The sequence below is a fragment of the Clinocottus analis genome, unplaced genomic scaffold, assembly GCF_023055335.1.
Source record: "Clinocottus analis isolate CAN_PGR_092001 unplaced genomic scaffold, fCliAna1.0.p SCAF_3, whole genome shotgun sequence".
Taxonomy (NCBI): Eukaryota; Metazoa; Chordata; class Actinopteri; order Perciformes; family Cottidae; genus Clinocottus; species Clinocottus analis.
The window spans coordinates 14441236-14467302 of NW_027176042.1; the positions used below are offsets into that span (position 1 = coordinate 14441236).

General features: G+C 40.2%; 7 protein-coding genes across 9 annotated transcripts; 3 read left to right on the forward strand and 4 right to left on the reverse strand.

Moving 5' to 3' along the window:
- Positions 1 to 275: 275 nt before the first annotated feature.
- LOC137796563 (translocator protein-like) lies at positions 276 to 2314 on the forward strand. The gene is made up of 4 exons (XM_068594563.1): positions 276 to 563; positions 1222 to 1397; positions 1503 to 1641; positions 1756 to 2314. The coding sequence occupies exons 2-4, from the start codon at positions 1225 to 1227 to the stop codon at positions 1927 to 1929; spliced, it is 486 nt and encodes a 161-aa protein (XP_068450664.1). The 5' UTR covers positions 276 to 563; positions 1222 to 1224; the 3' UTR covers positions 1930 to 2314.
- Positions 2315 to 2712: 398 nt separating this feature from the next.
- uqcc2 (ubiquinol-cytochrome c reductase complex assembly factor 2) lies at positions 2713 to 4159 on the reverse strand. Its single transcript, XM_068594564.1, has 4 exons — positions 3971 to 4159; positions 3559 to 3633; positions 3049 to 3115; positions 2713 to 2964 (listed from the first exon to the last, which is right to left on the reverse strand). The coding sequence occupies exons 1-4, from the start codon at positions 4106 to 4108 to the stop codon at positions 2858 to 2860; spliced, it is 387 nt and encodes a 128-aa protein (XP_068450665.1). The 5' UTR covers positions 4109 to 4159; the 3' UTR covers positions 2713 to 2857.
- A 31-nt stretch (positions 4160 to 4190) lies between these two features.
- On the forward strand, positions 4191 to 5301 carry tomm6 (translocase of outer mitochondrial membrane 6 homolog (yeast)). Its single transcript, XM_068594566.1, has 3 exons — positions 4191 to 4356; positions 4915 to 5049; positions 5162 to 5301. The coding sequence occupies exons 1-2, from the start codon at positions 4256 to 4258 to the stop codon at positions 5009 to 5011; spliced, it is 198 nt and encodes a 65-aa protein (XP_068450667.1). The 5' UTR covers positions 4191 to 4255; the 3' UTR covers positions 5012 to 5049; positions 5162 to 5301.
- An 83-nt stretch (positions 5302 to 5384) lies between these two features.
- cunh1orf74 (chromosome unknown C1orf74 homolog) lies at positions 5385 to 6211 on the forward strand. The gene has a single exon (XM_068594562.1). It carries the CDS (start codon positions 5386 to 5388, stop codon positions 6175 to 6177), a length of 792 nt encoding a protein of 263 aa, XP_068450663.1. The 5' UTR covers position 5385; the 3' UTR covers positions 6178 to 6211.
- A 111-nt stretch (positions 6212 to 6322) lies between these two features.
- Positions 6323 to 9162, reverse strand: sirt4 (sirtuin 4). Its single transcript, XM_068594571.1, has 4 exons — positions 9022 to 9162; positions 8193 to 8677; positions 7467 to 7761; positions 6323 to 7359 (listed from the first exon to the last, which is right to left on the reverse strand). The coding sequence occupies exons 2-4, from the start codon at positions 8675 to 8677 to the stop codon at positions 7207 to 7209; spliced, it is 933 nt and encodes a 310-aa protein (XP_068450672.1). The 5' UTR covers positions 9022 to 9162; the 3' UTR covers positions 6323 to 7206.
- Positions 9163 to 9709: 547 nt separating this feature from the next.
- On the reverse strand, positions 9710 to 16730 carry sxph (saxiphilin). Its single transcript, XM_068594484.1, has 16 exons — positions 16525 to 16730; positions 15603 to 15702; positions 15306 to 15482; positions 15021 to 15183; positions 14863 to 14927; positions 14078 to 14235; positions 13764 to 13950; positions 13538 to 13686; positions 13368 to 13458; positions 12496 to 12543; positions 12175 to 12357; positions 11564 to 11711; positions 11207 to 11289; positions 10934 to 11118; positions 9959 to 10145; positions 9710 to 9851 (listed from the first exon to the last, which is right to left on the reverse strand). The coding sequence occupies exons 1-16, from the start codon at positions 16693 to 16695 to the stop codon at positions 9808 to 9810; spliced, it is 2139 nt and encodes a 712-aa protein (XP_068450585.1). The 5' UTR covers positions 16696 to 16730; the 3' UTR covers positions 9710 to 9807.
- Positions 16731 to 16888: 158 nt separating this feature from the next.
- Positions 16889 to 25826, reverse strand: sfi1 (SFI1 centrin binding protein). 3 transcript variants are annotated; one of them, XM_068594481.1, is made up of 32 exons: positions 25673 to 25826; positions 25375 to 25575; positions 25225 to 25296; positions 25031 to 25141; positions 24856 to 24950; positions 24636 to 24753; positions 24437 to 24539; positions 24171 to 24327; positions 23896 to 24057; positions 23697 to 23770; positions 23515 to 23607; positions 23329 to 23426; positions 23139 to 23205; positions 22853 to 22983; positions 22680 to 22761; positions 22405 to 22583; positions 22226 to 22301; positions 21864 to 21959; positions 21701 to 21777; positions 21489 to 21591; positions 21295 to 21391; positions 20802 to 20962; positions 20638 to 20712; positions 20182 to 20256; positions 19901 to 20077; positions 19622 to 19827; positions 19440 to 19499; positions 19076 to 19301; positions 18909 to 18993; positions 18664 to 18781; positions 18475 to 18574; positions 16889 to 17868 (listed from the first exon to the last, which is right to left on the reverse strand). In XM_068594481.1, the coding sequence occupies exons 2-32, from the start codon at positions 25521 to 25523 to the stop codon at positions 17686 to 17688; spliced, it is 3606 nt and encodes a 1201-aa protein (XP_068450582.1). In that variant the 5' UTR covers positions 25524 to 25575; positions 25673 to 25826; the 3' UTR covers positions 16889 to 17685. The 3 variants fall into 3 exon arrangements, with proteins under 3 accessions (XP_068450582.1, XP_068450584.1, XP_068450581.1); XM_068594483.1 differs by having other exon boundaries at positions 23697 to 23767; positions 25375 to 25826; XM_068594480.1 differs by having other exon boundaries at positions 25375 to 25826.
- Between the last annotated feature and the right edge of the window lie 241 nt (positions 25827 to 26067).

A 26067-nucleotide genomic window follows, 5' to 3' on the forward strand; every position in this document is an offset into this window, starting at 1 on the left:
TGTAATACTAAATGCTCGATTGTTGACTATTAGTCTCAGGTTTAATCAAAAAACATTATTTTGTGTGGTTTATAATACAAAATCATATTTGTATAACACATATCAAAACCAGTAGTAATGTATTTGACAGGCAGACATAAAAACAACAAAAGACGCAACGACCCACACATTACTACATGGACTTTAAACGTGATGATCTGTGAACTACAAGTGGACTACATATCGTAACTAACAGGAAGTATTTTATTCCGTGACTTCCTGTTAATAATTTGAAGGCAGCTGAAAACTGTCCGACTTGATCGCAGTTTTTCGTCATCGCCTCCCCCAGCGGCCGCTGCTCTCGTCTGGACCCCGGCGAGAAGCATCTCTAACGGACGAGCCTATTGTTTGTGTTTGTGCGCATGTGCGTGTGTGAGCCTTATGGGGAGTGTTCCTATAACCACCCTGATAAGGCAGCCCTGCCCGGAAAACTAACACACTATCGTGGTGGAGCATGAGTTAGTTTGACAAAACAGTATACACGCGTTTCATACTGTGCGGAAGAGCTGACAACTGACTGAGGGGTGAGTGTTGCTGCTTATAACCCAACAGTTACGTTACTGTCAATATAACAGCAGTCCACGTATCTTGACCTGTGACTTTACGCGCCTGAAATAATGACTGAGCTAGAGTCGCTTAGTGCTTTTCTTCCTTTGAAGTAATATTAAGGAAATACTTGTGAATTAAAAAAACATTAAAACTGGTATGCTTTGCTGTTGTTAAACAACGTATTTTGAAACTTCTTGTTACGTAGACCGCAGTCACGTGACTTTGAAGTTTGGCCAACCAACCAAACATGTTAATAATTTTCAAAATCTAGCTTTATGACTGTATGTTCTATACCACCATTAGCCAACAGCTATACATTATGTGTAGCATAACTAAATTAAATTATACTTTAGAGATTTTTCAATTCAGTCTGCATACACTAATTAATAATTAACACATTTATTGGGGCTCCCTGATGAAGAATAATCATCTGATTGATTTTGCCATTCTATCTTATATTATCTTATTTTATCAATTGTGCTTAACTTTCCTTATTGTCCTATTATTCATAATGGATTATTGTGAAAAATATAAAGCTCGATATTTCAATGCTCAGCACTGCACAGTATTGAGGGTTGATACCCAGCCCAAGCAGAGGTTCAACAGCTGTCATGTGTCATGCTCCCATCACAGAACATGTGGCTGCCCATGCTTGGAATGACGGCTCTGCCACACGTAGGAGGGCTCTTTGGTGGTTACATCACACGCAAAGAGGTGAAGACCTGGTACACGACCCTGAAGAAACCATCATGGCGCCCACCAAATGCAGCATTTGGAGTAGTTTGGACCTGTCTGTATACAGGAATGGGGTACGCGTAATCGTAACTTGCTCATGCAGGCTCAGATCTCCAACTGGTGTTTTATTCAGTGATGCAACGTTATCTCAAATATATTTTTTTAATGTTATGATGCAGGTATGGTTCCTACCTGGTGTGGAAAGAGCTGGGAGGTTTTACTGAAGACGCTCGGATTCCACTGGGACTTTATGGACTGCAGCTATCTCTAAACTGGGCCTGGACTCCTATCTTCTTCGGTGCACACAAACTGAAACTGGCAAGTTTCACACAAACTGTATTTCTTTAAACTGGGATACCTGTTTATGAAGGAGGGCAGTTTCAAATTCTACATCCACATTTCCATTTAACACCCTCTTGTTGCCCAATATAGGCACTCATGGAAATTGTCCTTCTTACTGGTGCTGTTGGAGCCACCATGGTGTCTTGGTATCCCATCAGCCAAACTGCCACGCTGCTGATGGCGCCCTACCTGACCTGGCTGTGCCTTGCCACCTCTCTCAACTACTGCATATGGAGAGACAACCGTGAGGAGAAAGAAGAGTAGGAGACAAATAGTGTTGCCTTAAAGTATGTCTAGCAGACTTGTTTATTTACAATCATCTGCAGCATATTAAGGAAGGTGAGACAAACTGCCGCTGATCTGTCATTGATTTGTTACCCAAATTCAATCAATCCCTGCTAAAAATAAAAAGTGCATTAATTTAAAACTAATTTGCCAGTAAATCAGTTGTTTGTTTTTCAATATCTATTATTAGCACAAAAGCCATATTAATCATATTGAAGTTAGTGAGAAAAAAACTTTGTCATATGGATGTATAAAATCAAATCATAGTGTGTTGAGTGTAAAACTGCATTTATTGGCATTTTCTAAATAAATCTCATTTTGTGTGCTTTTATTATGACGAGTTGTATGTTATAGCAAACCTAAATTAAAATAAAGATTTCTATCCAATTCATCACTAATAAATCCATTCCTTAAGTTACAGCAGGTGTACACATTTTACATTTGAAAGAAATGACATTAAATGTACAAGTTTTTTTTTCCTTTTAAATAATTCTGTAGTGTGTATGAAATAATTAGAATATTCAAGGACATCCTATTATGTTACATATTGTTTATAAAAAGGCCCAAAACTAAAAATACTTTGTTCTTGGCTCAAAGCTAAAAGTTTAACCACATTTATTTAAAATGTCACACATTCATTGGACAGTATCACAAACAAATAGAATAAACAAAGAAATAAAACCTGGTGGAGGTAGATTTCATTTCATCTTAAAATAAAATTCTGGAAAGCATTTTTAGTAAAATCTATATTAGTGTGGGGATTTCCTTTCCTATCACCCTTTACATTTTGTTGCGTTTTGATTCCTCAAAAGCTTGAAATGATGCCATAACACACTTTTAAGTTAACAATATGCTTTAATTCTATACATGTAATGAGAAAAGAAAAGAAAGAAAAGAGTGAGAAAAGTTATTTTTCAGGGGCTTTCTCTGGAACATCTTCTGGTGATTTGGAGAATCTCTCCATTAACGTCTTCCACAAACCCTTTTTTTCCTCGTCCATCTGCTGCACATTTCCTGTGCAATGAAATAAAGTTCATGGTTATAAAAGTGTGTTGAATAAATAATCATACAGATAATTGCAATATTGTGGGTCCGTACCTGACAAAAGCAATTTACACTCTTCCACTGTAACTCCAGTAAAGCTTGTGTCTCTTACGCGAGGGAACTGTGAACAGATACAGAGACTTGTTTGCATTAAACTCATTTGAGTCTTTTCGTACCTTAAACACTGCTAACAGTTGAGTGAATACATTGTGTTGAGGAGTACTTCATGCAAATACTCTCTGATGGTAACAAAAAAATAATGAGACCTTTGCACATCCCATTAAAGTTTTGTAATATCATCATCATCATCATCATACAAGTAATACTAAAACGTAACCGTCACAAGGTTGTATTTGGACTTGAACATGACAGATAACTTATTTCTGGGGGGATTTATATTGTAAGGATCCATCTTTGATCTGTGCATTTGAAAAGAAAAATGGGCCCACCAAATATTATACTCTATTATTTTTGAAGGCAACAAAGTAATTAAATAAATCAATAATGTGTAGATGTAGCAGATGCAGACGCACAAGAGATGTGTAAATAATAAACTGTACTTACTCGTTGTCTGTAGAAATTATCATTAATGCGGACCAAACTTTCATACAACTGGTCACACTTCTCTGGATCCGAGATCTGATGGGAAACATATATGCCTATATATAACAATACCATAGACAGATTCCATAAAGAAAATACAACTTCAGATATTTTACTGACACTTTAGAAGAGAACAACATAAAACAAAGTGTTGTTTTTGGTTCACTAGTAGAGTAAACTGTTTTAAAGTCAAAGTATTGACGTTAAAGATGGTAATATTGTACAAATATAATAAAAAGGTACAAACTGTAGATTATGTTATTGATTAGTAAAAGGCGTCCCAGGTATCGATCAACACCAAGGTCGACGCAGTTAGCCCTCACGGTTCTCTACTTAGCTTAGCTCGGTGTGTTGTGTACTGTAAAAGAGCTACCTGTGTGTTTTCCCCCTCACGGAAGGCTGAGGCTACTCTCTGTCGCAGAAACGTTCCCAGATCCCTGGCTTTCTTGGCCTCATCCCGGGGCCATTCTTCACATAACTTCAGGAAACGACGGTACCTGGTGGCAGACATCTTTGAACATGTAATAAAAATCGAGTTGGTGTTGAAGACGCGTGAACTTTGAGCTTTATCGCTCTCCGTACTTTGTGTTACATCGAAAGTCTTCCGCCTCCGGTCTGTTCCCCCTCGTTGTCGTTGCTTCTGTCGCACGGTAGCAAGATGAGCGGAGCAGCGAACGGTAAAACGGGTCCTTCCTCCGGCGTGATGGAGTGGATCGGTTCAGCTTGTCGGTTTGCAACGGACAAAACCGACTTCAGAAGGTGAGCGCACATGGATGAATGTATGCGTGTTAACGGTGTTCTCCGCGTTAGCTGATGTTAGCATACGCCGCGTCAGGGACATTTGTCCTTGCCTAGTCCAATGTCTCTCGGAGGAGTCAAACCACTTAACGATTGTCAATATCAAGGCTGGATTACCAACCGGGGTTAGTACGAAACCCTCAAAATCCTGGTGTATGTCAGTGTTTATCAACGGACGCTTTAATTGATCTGATCGGGAAAGTGCACCACTAACGTCACAGCTAAACACTTATGCCATGGCCTCTTTGTTGGTCCTGCTTTATTATCTGGATTTTTGGTGCCCTGGCTGAAAAAAACGTCCCGTTTAAAGGCAAATGTGTGTTCTGTTCATGTACAAATAATAACCATCATCTGGTATCATTTTTTAGATTTTTATTGATCATTCATTTTATATATGTGTGTGTGTGTGTGTGTGTTTGATGAAATTACCATACAGATTACGAACACATATTTTGCGGTTTAGTATTTTTTATTTTCAGATGACTTGTTTTGTTTACTTTTATTGTATTCATTTTTCAGGAATCTACTGGTCAATCTGGGCTTGTTTGCAGCTGGTGTTTGGGTCGCAAGAAATCTCTCAGATTTTGACCTGATGTCTCCTCAGCCCGTGACATAACATATTTAAAATACATCACAACTTAAACCAGGATAATGGTGAGATCCTCTCACTTTTGACCAAGCAGTTGTCTTATTGAAGCAACTTTATTTATAGGGAAAATAAGGAGTACATGTTTGTAAGTAATGGTATCGTTTTGTCTCATTTTAGGTGTCTTGGACCAACAAAGAAAAAACAAGAGTTGTGAATGAATGACTTTTGTTTGACTTGTCTGAGTTTGAAAAGAAATCATGTTGACCCAAATCAGCTTCAGATTTCTAGAGAACATTTTTTCTCATGTTATTGTAGGCGGCATCAGTGTCTCCGTTCTTATAGTTTTTGTCCCATCACTTTTTAAATAAACTCAAATCATATTTTTAGTAATTTCACCAGCTATGTCCACTCAGGAGCTCTTTCTTGCTGCAGCTCGTAAGTGTTTGTCTGCTGGTAGAAAATCTCTCTCCGTCCCTCAGAGTCTGGATCTGGCTGCTCAGGTCTCGGCTGTTGATTTGGGATTGAAACCATCTTTATTGTACGACAGCAACGGCGTCGGAGCAGATCAGGTACAGCAGTATTTGAGCTCCTTGCAGTCGTCCCAGCTTGTGTCTAAATCACTTTTCACACTGGATTTAAATGGAAACACTCTTATTGTTAATACACTTACAGTCCAATCAGATGTAGAACAGCTGCTTCATGATAACAATGTGGCTGTTATTGATGTTTGTCACTCACTGGAGAAGCCCACCATCGCTGACTTACTGAGAGGAGAGATAAAGAGCATGACAGAAGATTTACTGCTTCTCCTAAGAGGCCTCAAAGAACTGAAGGATGCAGAGAAACCTCATTTTGTTGGGGAAAAGTCAGATGATTGGAACCTGTGCACGGTGTTTGGTCTTTTATTGGGTTTCCCCGTCACTTACTGGTTTGATCAGACCAAGAGCTTTGAAAACTGTCTGTCTATGACTCCCCTGATAGTAACTACAGCTTCAGCAACATGGCAGACAGACTCCGCAAGTCACAGGTGTTGTCTGTACTCCTTCAGCTTCCCGGCTGTTCTACTGGATGCAGTGCAGTCCAACCTGGAAGACTGGAGGCTTCGTTTACAAGAAAGATTTAAGCAGCAAAATGTCCTCAAGGATCTTACATTTTGTCAATCCAAAGTCACTCTGCCCTCAGTCTGTTTGTGATGCTGACATCAAATTGGTCTTTAAAATAAATAAACTGTTAAAGATAGTGGGCTTAACTTGTCTTTCTATATTAAACAGCTGTTTATTTCTTAGCATGCACTGGTTGAGATGCACACACAAAATACACATTTTATGGATGAAGTGCTATTTTGCTTTGACATTTATTCATAAAACAGCATGTGTATGACATGACTAAAGAATTGCATCAGTTTCAGGTAAAACATGATCCACTGCTGGACAGGTTGTAGTTTGTAATTTCAAGCCTCATACAAGAAGTTACATTGGTCAACATATTTAGAAACAGTCCATTCTGTTGACTGTCAGCATTTCAAAGATTCACATGAGTGTCGGCTCTATTTAAAAACATGACATTAAATCATGCTAGGATGGCGCAAATCAAATCACACCCTTTAAAACCAGTAGATTACAGTGTATTTTGCATTATCTCCACTTGAATTAGTTTATAAAATATTGTTAAAATTACCCTCTGTTTCTTACTTGCAACATGACTTAGCTTTGTGTAATAGCAGTTTGCACTTTCACAAACAACTTGTAGTTTTGTTTCACTCACAAGAACACTGCTTAACCGATATTTCCAATACAATACATTGTTGCTTGTAGTTATTTTAAATTAAATTAAATCAGTACATAACATTGAACAGAGCCTGAAGACAAACCACAGGGCCAAGTTCTCCACCTCTCAACTCTGCATGACCTACACATATTCTATGATGCCAAAACCCACAACCAGTTATAAATACAGTACAGCAAGATAATGATCAGCTGACAGCAATCTGTAGTGTGAAGAGAAGTAGAATTTCCAAGACGGGCACACTTGTTTTCACTGGTTATGCATACATTAGGTGAGAGTAGACACGTTCATTGAGCCAGATGCTCCTGGCTACTTTTATGTTGCTTTAAAAAAAGTGCCAGTCGAGACATTCATCCTTATGTTGTTTACCAGTTTAACTCTGAGGTAGTTTTGACCATTTCTTCATGTTGATTATCCAGACTGTATTTCCATGACAGTCAGAGAGGTTGGATGACGGACAGCACTTCACCACAGCGGCCGCTCACTTTTAGCTCAGCCAGGTGGTCAGCCCTCGTGGAGCCAATGTTCACAATGGCAACTGACATTCCCCGATCACCAGCTGCCAGTAAAAATCTGTATCCTGAATAAACCTTGTGAATAACAAAGAGGGACACAATTACATACAAAAGTCCAGAAGAGGTGTGTTAAACTAGTGTTATTTGACCAAAAGTAGCGTTGTAAACCTTCTAAAACCTACCTGTAATGATGACCCCACCACTAGTACCGCATCCGACTCCCCTAGTCTGTCGTGTACAAACTTGACTGTAGCTTTATTCACACTGTCGCCAAAAAATGTGACCTCAGGCTTTAGTATCCCTCCACAGTTCTCACAGGAGGGAACTCTGAAGTTAAGGACCTGCTCATCCTCTATGAAGACATCACCATCCGGCGCCACGCCGCCTGTCTGCGCACTCCAGTCCGGATTGAGTGCTACGAATCGCTTCTGCAGCTCCTTCCTCGGTGAGATGCTACCACAGCCAAGACACATCACCCTGAGGACACATGTATGAACACTGATAATTCATCTTTACGGTAACTTAAAGGGTCAGTTCACCCAAATGAAAAAAAATATCTCTTTTACCCCTACTGGTGTCAATAGATGTAGATTGTTTTCATTGTATTTGCCCCAGTTATCAAAATATGTGTCTCTGAGCTATCATTTGGGTGGGAACATGAAAACCTGGTCAAATAAACCTGAACTATCATTTACTAAATGTAGTTTAGGTGAACCATCACTTTAAATATTATGCTGTATTTGTTTTAGACTGACGACTGATTTCCTAATGTTTATAACTGTGTTTACACCAAATCTAATGACGTAACATTTTGTTCCTTTTCCATGAATCCTGGTCGAAATAAAGCCAACGTGACTACTAAAAGCAGGAGAGCAGGCTCAAGATGAATGTGTCAGGCGTCTTCTCACCTGTGGGCACAGCCGTGGAGCTCAGTCAGTCTTTTCTGTCCTGCCTTTGAATGGAGAGCATCCACATTTTGTGTCACCAGCCAGTGCAGCTTGCCTCTCTGCTCCCACTGCTGCAGGGCCTTGTGTGCGGAGTTTGGCTGATGGGAGGAGAACTGCGGCCACCCGACAAAGTTCCTGGCCCAGTAGCGCTGACGGGACTTTGCGCTGCGGACGAACTCTGCATGCTGCATGGGTCTCCTGTCTGTGCGAGCGTACAGCCCGACACCCTCTGAACGATAGTCGGGGATCCCTGACTCGGTGGAGAGTCCAGCTCCGCTGATGACAAACAGGCGACTTGCTCGGGACACAAAGTTCTGCAGCAGCTCTATGGAGTTGGTGTCTGTGGTGCTGCAGGCGGGGACGAAACTCACCGCACCCACGGGGGCTGAGGACGCCCTCCTCGCAGGTGCTGTGTGTAGTGTGAGGAACCGCCGCGGTAGTCTCATCTATGGCAGGACAAATTGATGGACATGAATAAACCTGCGTGTTTTTGACACGACCTGCTCCACGTTTCTCTCCCCCAGAGGGGCGGTGACGTTGACAGGTCGCTGTCCACATCTGACGTTAGCGAAGAGGCTCTACGACACACAGCTAACACAAACTTGAATTACCTTGGACGTTAATATTCTTATAAGGTGGCTAATGCCAACAAAGCTTCAATACATGCAGTTGAATATTAATACATAGCAACATTTTAAACTTTGCTTCATTGCAAGTTTTAACCGGTTAGCTTATCTAGCTAGCTGAATATGTTCAGCTAGTTAACAGCTAAGTTAGTTAGTTACGATACCTTTGTTGTGGCGGTGGTTACAGTATACCGTTATTTAACTGTCACTCAACGTGTCTGCAGCGTTAAAGTGTTGGTTGAATAACATGACAACCCACAACAGGCTGATATATAAGATGGGAACCTTGGTCAGTGGCAGAAACCGGAAACACTAGGTTTTACGTAACACCAAACACAAGCGCACTGTATTCTGTGAGTTGTAGTGAAAGACCCAGATAGCCAAGGTGATCAGTTTTATTTGCCTTTCTTTCTAGAGAAATTAACCACATCCTTTCGACATCACTCTATTTATATTAATTTATGCTTTGAAGTCACAGTAAATACAATGTATTATTGATGACAAATTGTAGGAGCTGTATTTAACATTCTGAACGTTAATATAAGCAAACAACTAAATGGTATGTAACAATATCGGGGAGTAATGTCTACCTGAGAAGATGTGTCTGAGCTAGTAATAGTTATTCCCATATATCTAATGTTCCCAGTCTCACACTATTATTGGTGTATGTAAACATGCAACACATGGCTACATATCCATATTCTACACATTTTTTACACCCATATGTGGGCCATTACACAACACAACATTAAGTTACAATGGCATCTGAAAGTTGATTTTCTGTATCCTTTAACATGTAGTAAAAGTAATGATGACTATAAAGAAGACTGTTGTTAAAGAGATACCAGTGATGGTTCGCAGACATTGGATTTGGATAAAACAAGATTGTGGAGGAAGAGTTGAACCGCTGAGTAGCAGAGAGAAAAGTAACGTTTCCCTCTGTGTGTCCATTAGAATATGCTGCAAACGTCCTGATTACAAAACTCCAAGATATCTGTCATAAAGAAAAATACATGTAAACATGAGCATGATCAACATGTGTGGGCAGTCATTTGATTATTCATTTGACAATCAAGCAGGTGTAACTGACAACAGTCGTACCAGAGTGTGTGCAGTTGAAGACCGTTTCTGCGTGACGGTAAAACTCCTCTCCGAGGATGGAGCGGTAGTCCATGTGGCTCGTGTGCACAAAACACTGAGTTGCATCTTTGAACAGCAGATCACTTTCTCCATATTGCAGAGACTCATAGAGCTTGAACTCTGTGTTTGGGTTGGCTGCAAAAGTTTCCTATAAGGTGCCAAAAAAAGAGCATAAATATTGACCTAAAAACTCTGTTCCTTTTCCCGATGCCAAAGATAATAGCTTAACTGTCGGTTCTGATTTTGGTCAGCATAAACAAAAAGGTGGACTCAAATGTCTGGTCAGATTTGTACTCTTGTCTACTTTTTCTCTGTTCAGATAAATCCTGATTTTAAATCCACCATGTACATCTTATTATTACTCATGAAAAAATATCATATAATATATATATACATATATCTATTTTATATATAAATAATATGTATATATTATATCTATATATATATAATAATAATAATATGTACGACTGCTTGTGTTTAGATAATTTAAATATGTGAGATATACGTCTTTCTCTTTGTGTATTTTTATATTTGATCCTCCGTCAATTGAATCAACATCAATAGCCCTTGCACCGCTTTTGTTGTTTAGTTGAACACTGTACATACTTACTACTTTACATATGCTCTGCTGGTCTGTTTTGTTGTATGCATTCAGTATTTTTTGTTGCTGCTGCCACAGACAAATTTCCCCTCAGGAATGAATGAAATATACATCTATCTATCATTTCTTAAAGTAAAGCATCAAACTGTGACCTGACATAAACCTGTTCAAAATGCAATGGCAAGAATCGAGGCATTTTGCATGAGGCAGAGAAAGACCTCGTCAAGTCTTTCCTCTTCAATGTTTCAGGTTGACAGTCCACATTCGGTTTAAAAAAGACAACCTGATTTGAAACACTCCCATTTATCAAACAAAATCTGTTACCATGAGCTGACCTGTGACTTCATGAGGAAGTCGTACACTCGTGCCGTGAGCACCGGCCGCGTCATGACGGTATTTGGTGGGATGTCTCCAAGGTTACAGCTCTCCCACTCAGACAGCGGCGCCCGACGCCCATCACCACAAAGCAGCTCGTAGTCTGATGACGTCCACCCCTCGGCCCAACCGGTGGAACTTAAACCTGCAACAACATGTTACTCAATACACATACAGTACATGTTAGCATCAGTGTGCGTGTTCATGTCAACATTTCGTCTTGATTATCTCACTGAGGATGTTGGCAAGAAGGTTGTGTTGCTCGAGGAAGGCCACGTCGCCGTAGCTCTTACCACTGGGATCTCCAACCAGACACCTGTGAACATGCAGGAAACGGTCAAAAGTTTGAGCTCAAAGGTTGAGATATCTGTCTGTAAAAACTTTGGCTGGCTTCCATTAAAAAAATGGAGGCAGAGGCCGAACAAGTTTAAACATTCTACCGGAGCACCATACACCTATAAATCCTCAAACATCAACTGTCCTAATGGCTGGATACCACAACATATATGCAATATTCATCAAACCTCTGTAAATGCTTCACACCATCAATCACAAATGAACAGAAAGCTTTTGTGGAGGGAGGCACGTACCTTAAAGCCCCCATGTTGCCATAGTAGCGCTCATTGTGGTTGTCAGCACAGCGTTTGGTGGCCGCCTCCCCAGTGCCGCCCAGACACACTTTACACAGATTCCCCTGTGAGCCGGGAAGGCAGCCTTTCCAGAACATGTCGTTGTACACTGAGCAAACACAAAGTGACAAACTCTGCGCGTGTGTGTAATAATGTGCTGAAAATACCAACAGCATAAAGTGTAAAGGTCAAGAGGTCACTGCACACAGAGAAGAGATAAAATACAAAGAGGACCGCTAGTGTAAATATGAAGTTACATTCTGGTTCAATAAAGCTTTTTATAAGCTTTATTATGAGACAACAAGCCCCTCTAAAGAGCAAGACTTTAGAGTTGTACAGCCTTTTTTTTGTGGTTTTGTGTTTCTTTGTAGTCGCCATGCATCTCTTTGTGGTTTTGTGTCCCTTTGTAGACAACTTGAGTCTCTGGTAGTCTGGTTTTGCATCTTTTCATTGTCCTTGTGAGTCTCTTTGTCGCCACTCACCCTTTTGTGTGTCTCTTTGATGGACATATTGTGTGTGAAGGATTACATAGCCTCACGCTATGTAATCACATGAAATATTTGAAACGGTACCTTGGTTTGGATCACAGTGGGAGCTGCTGTTATGCTCCAGGCTTAATGTGTGTCTGTATGGCAGCAGCCAGCCTGCAGGGCTGTACATGTGACCAAGACAGCAGCGGCGGCCTCCGAGGTTCCCGATGAATACGTTTCTGCTGGAGCGCTTGGCCACTGCCACGCCCACCACTGAGGGCAACACTGAGAAGAGAGGCGGTGGTCATTTTTTAATGTGAAGACAACAATCACATCAGATACTAAGTTGATTGTATGAAAGGTGCCATTTGAATGAAACATATTATGATTTTTGTAAGTTATTTGTTCACTGTGCTGTCGTACCGTCTGTCTCTAAGTGGGTTGATCCCTCAGCAAGAACACATTTTCCTCCTGAGAACATAGAGGAAACAGAGCAATGTCTTTTATTTGATGATAATTAAGTGTTTAGTTTATAAAATGTAAACAAAATAGTGATTAATTGCAGTATCAAGTGCTGCAGGCAGAAAGGCAACTGATGATTGGATTTACCTCAATAAAAATATTGTAATGATGAAAATAACATTCTGCCTTGCAACAGGACAAGTTGGGAAATCTCATATACGACCATCATTTGCTTCATGTGAGATTTAAATTAAGATTATTTTTCCTTTTAATTCCAATGCACTTGTGTTATCATGTATCATGATAATAGCTTCTCTATTTTGAACAGCTATGTTTGTAAATTTCCTTATTATTATTATTATTATTATTATTATTATTATTATTATTATTATTATTATCATTTGTACAAATCCAAAAGAAAGAGAATAAAACAGAAAGAAAATTGTGAGAACCAAATCAAATTAAAATAATGACCACGACATGGCATTTTCCCAGAGCCCATGGTAATGTCTTCAAATAGCATGTTTTCTTCAACCACAGTCCTGGAAGATATCCTAATTCGCACAAGTATAAAGAAAGACATTCTGCATATTTAAGCAGCTGAAACCAGCACATGTTGGAATGTTTGCTTCATGAGTGGCTTAAAAGACCGATAAATTATCAAACTTGTCGTCAGAAAAAAAAATCTCATGTCAGGGCTATAATGATGTGATTGTTTCAGGAATAATGACGACCATTAGTAGATGCTATATAGTTAAAAAGGCTCTAACTTGATTTTTGAGAAGCTTCCTTGCTGCGACTAAAATATGTTTTGAGAATTTAAGCAGTCTCACCATAATATTCTGTAACTACAGGGACAAGACCACATTTTCCTGCTATGAAAGAGTGAGTCGCATCCAGCGAGACGGCGTCCACCTCGTCCCTCTGTAGACAAGATGTGCAGTTGTTTGATAGAACCATACTATCACAAGATCCTGTGATTCATGCTACTTGAATGACTTACCTTAATTTTCTCGATACAGTCGCGCATTGAGACGGCTCTGACACACACCAGCGGGTCTGACTTAATATTGAGAGCCCACTGTTCACATTTCTTCTGCTCTGCATGGCTTATACAGCACCATCGTACAACACTGTCCTCCAGTGAGCTTCCTACACACAAACAGGTTAAATGAACTCATACAATCAGTCTGTTTTAATATAAACATTAACAAGGTGGGTACAAGCACCTTCATGTCCAAGACCCTTGAGGAGTGCCACATAATCCAGCCCCAGCACCTGACTGATGTCCATGCCGTCTTGCAGAACAGCTAGTTTATCTGTCAAATCCTTGAAGAGAAGGTCGTTTTCTCCAAAGGAAGACGAGTTGAAGAGTTGGAAGCGCCGTCTCTCTCTCCCTCGGTGGCCAAACAGCATCTAAGCAACAATAAATGATCCTTAATCTTTTATTTGGGTGTACAGACATGTAGCATGGAAACAAAGTGTGTCATATTTGTGGACAAAAGTGGGGGGAAAAACCCTGAATGAACAGAAAAATTATTACCTGTACAGTCACCAGAAATTTGCTAGCAATCTTGCGAAAGTTAAATCTGGTGACTGTCCCGCCTCCTGGACCACGACCCAGATTACAGTTTTTATAATGGCTGAGAGGAGCTTGTGTGCCATCTGTGCATAACAGCCTGAACTCATCTCTATCACTGTCTGAGAGAACAAACAGAAGAGAAGAAGAGTTGTACGTGTCAGCAGGATGTTGTGTAATAATTGTTGAGTTATTATTATTAAACAGCCGTTTTGTTCCAAATGTGTTATTGGATTATATGAGTTTTATAAAGACGTCTATTGTTGTAATATTTTATTTACAAACAAGACATTGCGATCTTAGAATTGTCAATATTTAGGTTTGTATTTGTACTTCTACTGTATCACTATCACTTAACGTGGTGGACGCTGGACATTTCAATTGTTGCCAGCTATTATAGTGACGCTGGTATACCTGGCTGGTATACCTGGCTGGTATACCTGGCTCGAGGCTGGACAGAGGAGGGGAGACCACACATGAGTTGTAACTTAAAATAAGTATTTTAAATAGCTAAGATATAATGATAAACTAAATGTAACATTACCAAACAGAGTGGAAGCCAGGGGAGAGTTTATACAGTCTTTTTACTAGAGCAGGTAATCTGAAACTCTCTGAAGACCTGAATGTGATGACGACTAGTCAGTATCTTAAACCCTTTTGGCTCCAGTGTGGCGTTAGAAAAGACCTTTAATTTTAACAGAAAAAATGAATGGTAAAACACGAAAGAAGTATATTGGAAGATAGCTTACCTTGAATACTTTCAAGAGCTAAATGGTCCACAAATGCAACATCTCCTGCCCCACTGCTGAGACATCTGTGACGGAGCAAAAGAGTCATTCATATCTATGCTGGACATGGTTGATGTACAGCAAATGCAGGTTGTGAGTTGAGCTTTGTTGAGCCCGACCTCAGGGCCCCATGGCTGTTGTAGAAGGGCTCACTGTGGGACGTTTCGCAGTGGTAGTTCTTCTGACGAATGTAGGACTTCTGGCCTCGGCACAGAGAACACAGACTTGGTGCCATTGCAGCAGCTCCGGGAACACAGCTGGCACTGAAGAAGGTACTGATGTCTGGTCGAGGGAAGAAAAACAAGTCAGGGGACAATAAAACCAGAAATGCCAAAATAGAAAACAGAAGGAAGTAACGTCCACACTCTACTGTTCTCCATGGCAGCTGATTATAATCGCATCACCCTGACTGAGTGGCTGCTCCTTCGACCAGCTCAGGTAGTTGCGGGACAGCAGGAAGCCGAGGGGAAGACTCCATCCAGCGGTCCACCGAACCCCGCTGTGACAGCTCCTGAGGCCCTGCAGGGATCGGATGTCCAAACTGCTGTTTTTCACCACAGCCACGGACAGAATACAGCCTCCTGCAAGACTCAGCGAACACACACACACACACACACACGATACACACACAGGTTTACTGAGTCAGAGTCTCGTCCTGAAGAAGCATGCGGAAACAATTCAGAAATCCAAAGAAAACCTACCGCCACTGTATATCTCCTTGGCGATGGCGACGAGGCCAAACTGTTTGACAGCAGAATAAACTTCTCCTGCATCTAACGTCACGATATCAGCACGATTTGCCTGAAACAAAGAATCAACACAGAGAGTTTTAGTGAAAGGACGACTCAAAGAAGAAATCACTGTAGTTAATGAAGAAAGGAGTTTCATCACTTTGTTAAAAGACCTTGTCAGTTAAGATGGACAATAACTCTAGCTCTTCCCCTGTGAACATGTTTTTTCATCAGAGGAGCTAAACTGATAAATCCTCTGGGTATCGGCATACTGTCTATGCCAAAGCCATGTAATTGAGAAGCAGCTCCATCACATCTAATGTCCATCAGGGAGCACTTGCTAAACTTATTCATAATTTTGTTATACACAATATATGGGATTCTTATCAAAAGGTTTACGCTAAAAAAACAAAAACAATATTAGTTCCTTTATTGTCATCAGATTTTTTTTTAAACTCAAATATTGGCTTCAAAAATCCAGTATCAGTCAAGCTCTAAACACAACTCTAACCGGCCTTGTTTATTGTTGCAGAAAGCTTCATAACCCCCTGCCCTGATCTGTCCAACCGCAAAAGTTATGTGGGACTACGCAATAAACTTAATTTTATTCTTTAAAAAATAATTCTGAATCTGTTTTCTTTACGTATCTCTTCCAATACAAGTGTTTTTTTATTTACATATGTATTTTTTTTTTTTTATCTCTGAGCTATTAAGAATGAATCCACTTTGATTTCTTTATGTATATGTAACAAATACATTTGTATTCTCTGAATGCATGCTGTGAATTGCACACCATTTGATTATTATCTGCTAAAGTGACTTCTTCATCCCTTCCACACCTTTTTGCTCAATTACACACATGAAGCTGCATTTAAGGTGGGAGATGGCTCACCCTGATCCTCTCGATGCAGTCAGTGGTACCGGACGCTCGTACGCAAGAGAGTCTGGCGAAAGCTGCCACAGCAGCTGGCGGCAGCACTGCCACCAAAGCTTTAGCTAGTTCTGCACACTTCCTCTGTTCTGGCTCTGACACCGTGCACCACCGCATCTTCTTACCTAACATGGGAGTTCAAACAGTCCACATAAATTAAACAGAATATTAACAGAACTAGTTATTTGTTTATCTTTTAGTAAGATAGTTATTTAATGCATTTCCTTGTGCATTCATTCATGAAGAAAATTTAAAACAATGAAAGTATGTGACAATGATGTAACTTTAAATCAACTTTAATAATATCCAAAAAAAAGAGGGCCGCAATCTTGCCATAAACAATCAAAAGTCAAAATCTACAAATATTGTTTATAAGATGAGACTGAAGAGGAAAACAAAATTACATCACATTTAGCTGATGCTTTCATCCAAAGCGACTTACATTTTTGCTCCATACTACCACGCAGCACCAGGGAGCAGTTCTGGGTTGAGTGTCTTACTCAAGGACACACAGACATGGACTAGCAGAGCACGTAATAAACTAGTTCAATAACATGACTCACCCCTGATGCAGCAGACATAGAAGGAAAAGAGTAAAATGGCATTTAACCCTCGCATTCTGTCCCGTTGTTTATCAGAGATTTAGATTAATTTGTCGTCTGCAGAGCTCAACAGACCACCGTCCTGTTAGTCTGAAGTTCCTGAAGCTCTTGCATAGATTTCCACGAGTATTAGAGGCATCGGTACTAGCGGATGAATAGAAAGCCTATTGTGCAAGGGCAGCGCCTCTGGAAAGGTTGTTGCTTTTTTTCTCTCACACATATGGAAATATTTAACACCATCTGTCACCCCTATCCAAGGTTTTTTGCAAATTTTAAGTTTAAATGTCGCAGTAAGCTGCTGTAAGGAACTTGGCTGCAATGCTTTTTGATCAGTCAACACAGTTTATATGGCATTCAACATTAATGAAAAGCAATATATGAACATTAATATATCTGTGTTTTAATTGCAAACTGAGTTCAGTGGTACAAGAATACATGTTTACCCTAAAATATCAGCTGGTGAAAAGTTTCCTCTATAAATTCTTGTGTCAGTCTTTTGTTTTATATTAAGAAATGTGACCTAAGCAGAGAATGTTGTAAACACAGAGGAATCCGTTTTCATCTCTTCTGTTTTCTGATGGAGAAGAAAAGCTCCGGAAGACTGGAGGGCCGTCTGTAAATGCTGGATCCTCTTTGCATGCAGCAGCATTGTTGGTTTCCATTTTGCCAATTCAGTGGACAGACCGTCGATGCGCTCCTCCAACTGTCAACGTCAAAAACATCGGCTGTGACACCAGTAAAATAACTTTGAGTTGAAGCAATTTCATACCATGTGACCCTCTCATTGTCGTTGTCTTTTTCAAAGACGATGATTTATTGTTCAAACAGAAATCCAAAAGAATGCATGAAAAATGTAAGCGATAATCATAAGTGAATTGGTCAGTGACTTTTAAAAGATTGCTTTCCATCATAATGAAACAAACTCGTACAGTTAAATGTATTTCCTCTGATCGTGAATTTAGTCTGCTCACAGTGTGGATACATTTTATCTCAATTTTTTCCCATATCATTTTTCTTATATTTATTAGTCACGGTTGGTTGTCTCGAGAAAAATTTAACTATTAAAAAAAATGTGCTAATTCACGCTCAAGCCCCAAACATCACAAGTATTGATGGTATTTAAAGATTTGGGGGGCAACAATTAAGGAACAATATATCAAGCATTAATACAGTATTATCATTTATTATCTCTAAAGTTTAAAATACAAATTTAAGTACCGAAATTCTGCCGTGCAGCTCTGTTTGCAACATTTATACGTATTGTTTCCAGTTTAATAAAAACAAGGAAAGGATTATCTTATCTTCTTACCTCTTTCAACTCTTGACACACAGCATTTCTTTCCATTTGTTCTTCCTTTCCACTGGTCTGCAGCCAGCTTTGTAATACCTCTTTTAGTCTTTGCCAAGCCCTGAGTTGACACACACAATCAAACATGCATCACTGTGAACTGTGTTCAAGAACCTGAGGGAGATGATACAAACTGTTGTGATATCCTACCGGAGCTTCTTCCGGTGCTGTTGGTACGTCACCATGTCCTGCTGAATACTGAGCAGTTCCCCGGTCAAAGCTGAACTTGGATCCGTCACTCGATCTTCCACACTTCCTCTACTGGATGCTAGAGAAGCGCAACAAAAAAGTTAAATGGCATTTGTGAAGTCTGTATAATTAAAGCTAGACAATCATATAATTGTAGAGTGAATGTAAAAAATAACCCATACTGGGTGGAAAAAAAGGTATCATGCCTGAATAAGCTGATGAGTGTTGTTCAAATGGAGGCACAAACTGATAAGGAGCATCTCCAAAACCTGAGCTGTTAGTCTTCCCCAACTTGTGAAAGAAAAAGAAGACATCATAACCAAGTCAAGTTACTTAATTTAGCTTTGAACGCATTCAAACAGGTGATTATTACCATATCTTCAGTCACAGTGGTCATGAAAGCAGAAGGGGGTAAAAGAATGTCTTGGTTTTGGGTTTCCTGAGGAGAGTCCACAGTGGACATGTTTGGTTCACATAGTGACCCGTTAGATGTGATGGTGCTCTGATGTGTGGATGGAGGATGGAGGCCGGACGACGCTGTACGAAGGTCTTGCTGTGAAGGACGACAAAGCTGCGAGGGTTTCAGAGCTGCTTCAGCGCTGGTGACGGCAGTTGGATTTTGGGTGGAGAAAAAAGAAAAGGAAAAGCCTTTGTCAGTATTTTGCCCTGATTGAGAAACATGATATTTTACTAAAAGCTCATGTTTAACTTGAAATACGTGTAAACGTTTTTTTTACTATATTTGTGGTGGAGACACGCAGCGTCGTGGCTGACGTCGAGGCACACGATTGAATTGTCTGCAAAAAAAATTTAAATCCTTTAGACGGAGTTCAAGTATTGAACACAGTTTCCCAGCTTGTGAGGGACTGAGTTCAAGTATTGAACACAGTTTCCCAGCTTGTGAGGGACTCAGACGCACAGCTTGCTAAGGACTCCATCTTCAGCTTCCCGCTCCTCGGAGTCAGACGGGGATGCCATCTTCAATCCACGTGAAGCCAAACAGAAGGTCACGTTTTTTTTGGATGATTGCCCTTTGACCTCTTGCTTTCTTTGTGGTTTACAAAGCGCCCGTTGCTTCCACCGCATCGCACAACGCTTTACCACTCTCTGGAGATGTCGTGACCTCTGCAGAACACAGGCAGACTTGATCAAACCAAACTCAAATGTAACGTCTGAAGTGACACAAAACTCAACAAACCTGCTCTTGGCTGTGCTGCGTGAGGCTCGTTGTGAGATCGCTCATGTGAGCAGCATATGTGAGGATGCACGTCACTCCCTCCCTCAGCAGCTGGTCTCTATAGACCTGAGCAGCTCTGGCCACCTGCTCTTGTTTCCTGCGCTGCTCTGTAACCTGCAGCCTCCATCCATACAACACCTGCAGCAAATTCCCAAAACAAGAATCAAAACCTGGTGAGCACAAATTCTATAAATTCAGTGCTCAATATTGCGGCGAGAGACATCTGTGACGGCAAGTGTTACCTTGGCCTGAAGCGTGAGGGACCAGTGCCAGAGCGCTCGCTCCGTCTGCTTAGCTTCTCTCCGTCTGTGCTGCAGCTGCTTGCGGGAAGAAAATCAAAGTCACAGCCAGTTTAACGGCACTATATCACAATATATATATAGATCTGACTGTCTTACCGTCTTCCATAATATAGAGCTGGACAAACATAAGAAACCACATTATATAAATCAAATAAACAAATAAATACTACCGTTGGCTGAGACTGTCCAAGTGATTTTATACTTTGATGACGTTCGGGGAAATGTGAGACACTTTTTTAAATGATAATTTAAACAATAAACAGTAGAAGCTGAGAAATCCTGACCTTTAGTCACAAAACACAACAAGCCAAAGAGGACATACTACAATCGTTCACTGAGTTCTTCATGACAAGTACAGTAAAATCAGTTGAGTTAAGAGGCTTAAAGGAAACAAACCTTCACTTTCCACTGGTCAAAGTACGTCTGGTATATCTTTAATCTCAGCAAAAGTAGTCCCTGTCGTCTCATTACCTGTGAAATAATGATATTTCTTTTAACTTGTGTCGAGAAGTTTACAGTGTGGTTTTATATTGCAGTTCAGAGATAATAAAGTCACAAACCTTGTTTTTCAGAAATTGGTTGTGATGGTTTATCCAGGCTTCCAGAGCTTTTGAAAGGAGTTTGGAGTCATGTTGCTGTCGGGCTTTTTCCATACACATCCTCTCTCTCCGAGCCTCCCTAGTCTGCTTTCTCCATTGTCTGAAAGAACGCAGCAGCCGCACTAAACACAGACAAAGTGTAGAACAATTCAGGTACATGCTCAACAGATTAATGACACAACGTCTTAAAAGTTAACTCAAGACTACGAGAAAATCTATTAGCATTAAACTTCCAAATGCTTTCTAATAAATGTAAATAGGGGAAAAAAAGGTACATTTTTGTTTATAAAAATCAAGCTACTCGTGTAAGAAATGTGCATGACTACCAAAATACATACATGATAGATAAATACATACTTACATACACATACATACATACATACATACATTTGTGAAAGGGAAGTAACTTTCATACAAAAAATGAATCTTGAAAATAAACTGCATGTGTTGTTACCTTGATTCATGAACCCCTGAGCCTTGTGGACTGCTGCCCCCTGCTGGTGTCGCTTTGAAGCTGCACAAGCTGTTGCTTCTCTCCAAGCGAGAAACACCTTGAACAATTTAGTGCAAAGACAGCAATAAGCAAAGGTTCCCACAAATAAAAAGAAATATAAGGTTTTATATGAGGGCGCTGGACTGCTTTATAACCTTAAGTTGAAGGAGGTGCTGAAAGTGATTCTGAGCTTTTTGCTCTGTGAGCCGGACTTCTGTCTGCAGCACCGCGTTCTCCCTCCAGACACACAGAACCGTCCTGAAGAGACATCATTGAGGTAAAACTGACTTAAATCATTCAGATAGAGAAAATGGGAGATAACGTCAAATTTTGTAATGGAAAAAACTTAAGAATTTGTGTCCAATACCTGAGAAATGTCTGTTTATGTTGCTGATAAAGTTTCTCTACGTGACCATGAATCTGACACCTCTGGAGGTGGTGTTTCTGTGGATGAAGCAGGCGACAGTGCATCAGTTTTATCTTTAATACTCTAACCTTAAGAAATGATGTGATTTCAGATGCCCACATACCTGCCAGGCCATAAACATGCGTTGGAGGAGTTTAACTTCATGGTAACGCTGCATCTGTTTCAGTTTACTTTTCTTCACTTTCTGGCACTGAACAAACTGACCGAACACACTCCAGACATTAACACTAGCATGCGCGAAATACATATACACAAATTGTGATTTCAAACACACATGCGCTGTGTTATAAAACAGATGCATATGTAGGTATTACAATGTTGAACACATTCAAAATAGTTTCCAAGTTTCTTTCTACAACTTTCCAGACCTGCACACGTTCTTTAAACTTCAAAAGAACAGATGGCTATTAGATATTACTTGAAAGAATGTTGTGCAAACTGGACAAACAAGTACTACAGAGTTACCTTCTTCCATTTATCCACAGCCAATCTCATGCAGCGCAGGTCACCATGATGACAAGCCTGCAGCTCTCGATTTTTTCTGATATGCAAACAAGAGTATTCCAAAATACGTGTTAGTCAACAGACCAGCAAGTTTCGCCGCACTATACTCAAATACTTATGCAGCACTTCGGTTGCTTCACCTGTATCTTATCTCAGAGCTGTTGTCCTTCCAGTGCATCATCGACTTGTGGAGAAGTCTGTGACGGTGCAGACGCTCTGAAGCTTCCTGTTTCTCTTCTTCGTCAATTTGCTGCTCTGTCCGTTGCCTCCAGCGAGTCCAGGCTCTCTGCAAGTGACAGCGCTCCTCGTGCAGAATTGCCTGGTAACAGCAAGTTATCTGTCAGTATCTGACACACAACTGAGCTTTTAATAAACAACATGCAGTAGTTTGTGTTTCCATTTGCAGCTAACATACCATCCGCTCAGAGAGCATCCGCTCCTGGTGTTTCTCTAATCTTTCCCACCAGGTGTAAAACACCAAAGAGAACTGACGCTGCCTGATGACACAGATCAAACAAATCATGTGGAGGCAACAGACAGAAATAAATCACAATTACATGTGTACAAAGCGCCAGGTCCATAACTCACTGGTTAAAGACTTCTGCCTCGTGTCTCCTTTGTTTATGGAGTCTTCTCTGTAAAGTGAACTCAACCCACAAGTTGAAACACTGAGGCAACATGCCTTCAGCAAACCAAATGTCTGCACGATTCTCCAATTCCTGCAGAAATTTTTTTTGTGTTTGCAATTCAACTATATGTACGAGTTAGGGTTACATATCATCACTCATATTTCACCTATTGTTTGGCAACAATTTGAATTATTTAATTCACTTTTATATAATGTGTCCTAGTATTTCTCATATGTTGGATCTACCTGCATGTGTTGCTGTTCAGAAAGTTTCTGTCTCCAGTGGTGAAAATATTTGCTCAACAGAGATGTGCTGTAAAGAGAAAAACAGGAAAAACTTCATATGAAGTATGCAAAATCTTTGTAGCTCGGATGCTACAACATAAAGCAATGACTATATTTTTGCTTGAGGGGAAACTAATGTAAATAACAGCACCTGTGGTTAGTCACTGCGATTTCTGTTAGGGGTTGGAAACTCTTGTCTTCAGCCTCCTCCAAACGGTCCTGCCACAGCTTCCAATAGTTACATGTCACCTAAACAAAAAAACGGTAAATCTTTAGAAAGGTTATGCGATATATGTTTTTCGACACTGTATTAGGATGATAGAGCACGCATTATTACGGTCTGATGATAATGTTGGACAGCCATGTTGTTGTTCAGTCGATGTGTTTTGCTTCTGATGACGTTAAGAGAAAGTCCCTTTAGTCCAGCATGCTGCAACAAGAACACACTGTGATGAATACATTGAAGGATGATCACAATCTTGCCTTACATGCAGTTGCTTAACTCGCTCTTCATCTTACCAGTCGATGACGATAATGACTCTGACTCGCAATTCTGTTTTTTTCGGCTTCTTCTCTGCATAACGTCACATCTACTGACAAGTTCAAGAATCAAACAACTGTTCTGATTATTAGAAGCCCAAACTATCCGCCACTGAACTAAGTTTAATGCTGGTCAACAATGAAAAGGTGTGTTTATGTTTTCTTTGGCTGAGGATACAAGCTTTCCAGCGCTCCAGTGTTCGGCGCTGGGTGATCCTTATGGCCAAATGTGCTACAGCCGCCAAACGATCTTCCTCGCATTGTTTACGACGCAATGCGCTGCTCCATTTACTCCAACACATCATCACCAGACGGAGATTGTAGGCAAGATGTGCCACAGCTAAACGTTAGGAATTATAAAATACAATTGAGTAATCAGGCTAAAAATTTGTTATATTATGAATGAGCTTGCAGTTTATATTAAATTAGGAAAGACATGTCAACTATAACAACCTTGTGACTTTTTCTTGGTTTGGAGGGAAGACACATCATTTTTCCAACGATGCAATGTTTTTCTCTTTAGTCTGAGGATGAAATGAAGTTCAGCTTTGGATTCTTTCTCTTTCTGGCAACAAGCAGCTGTGTGCATTTCTTTCCAATGAAGCCAAGTCTATGACAGAAAAAAAAATACATTCACGAATTGTCCCTCAGAATGCAAAGGAAGGAGATCAGCATTCTAATAATATTGACAGCATGTGTGCGTTGAATCATATCTTTACCCTTCTCTGTAACATGAGCGCCCTCTGTTTCAGGGCTTGATTCTCTAAACTGTGAAGGTCTTGATGCTGCTGCAGCAGAGTCCTCCATAATCTCCACGCTGAACTAATCAGGTGAAATAAACATAATAGCATTTTTTTTTTTAAATAATCCATGAAGCATTATAAGTGTCTGATTTGTAAATACAATGAATGATCTTACTCTAGGGTTGCAAGTTTATTGTGCTCAAGTGCAGACTCAAGCATTCTCTTCTTCATTTGCCTCATTTCTGTGAAAACCTCCCATCGTTCCCAAACCAGACGCATCCGTTGCCTGTCAGCTATTTAGGAAATAATTTGAACAAAACAGCTGCTTGTGATATCTAACAAAACATAATACGTTGCAGTTAGATATACTCTAAATGTGTGTGCAAAATCCATACCAAATGATTGAGCAGTTTGGACTTTGCTCTTCTTTTCCCTGTGCAATGACATAAACGTTTGCCAGCTATTGAATGCCAAGTTGTACAGATAATACCTGAAACACAAAACACAACATTAGCAGACAGAACAACTATCTGTGAACAGCTGTCTGGGTCACTTGACTGTATCTTGTACCTGTAGTGACATTCTGCCCGCATCGTAAGACTCCACTCCCTCCTGGAAGTCCACCACTCGTCGCTCCATCCTGTAAAGGCTCGTTTCAAGACCACAGTGTCATAGTGGAACCTGTGACATGAAAAAAAATAATGTGATGCTGCCTTTAAAGATAACATTGTTTCATATTTGCAACAATAAGTTTATTATGTTACTTGGCTTTATGAGGAAGAATTCGGCCAAAGGTGTTCTGCATCCATATCTTCAGGAACTTTCTTGCCAAGTGCCTTTAGTGATTGAACAAGTTTGTTTAGGTTATGAATGAAAAGATAAGTGATAATACAGTAAATCAAATGTCTCAGCACCTTATTCTCAGCTCTTTGAGTCTTCCACCTTTGTTCCAGCTGTATCCAACTCTGTAAAGGAGCTTTCTTGTATTTACTTTGCGGACTTGTTTCCTTTCGCCAGCAGGTCGGGGTTTTACTGGATCTGTCTCCCTGGCGTTACTTTGCATTATATTACACCAGACCACCAGTGTACAGAATGGTAAAACCACAACAATACATCTAATATAAACATAAACACCACAACTTTACCACAGGTTTAGTTATAAAACAAAAGCAACACCCTTCATCAATGTGGAACATTGCTCGGGTAACTAACCTATGAGCCGCGCGTTTGTTTTTCCTTGTCACGTGAACACAAGTATAACTCCAGGGTCTGTTCCAGACAGCGAAAGGTAAATTATTGTTTTCCAATGCTGCGCTGAGTTCAGGATGAGGGGGTTCAATGTGTGTCTCTGGAAGTTTTACACTATAAAATACTCTAGTGAAAGCTGGAGTTAAAACGTATGTTATAAAGCCTTATTTTTAACACAATATTGTAAATGTGACATGTATATATATATTCTCGTTTTGCTGTGGCGATAACAGGAGGACTGGAACGCACCCGAGGTCCTTTCAGGGTAACGGCTAAACACAATGTCAAACCTCGACAGCCCGTGAGGGCGGGGTCTTTTATTTTCACAAAGAAGCACAAGAGACGGTGAGGATTGAGAG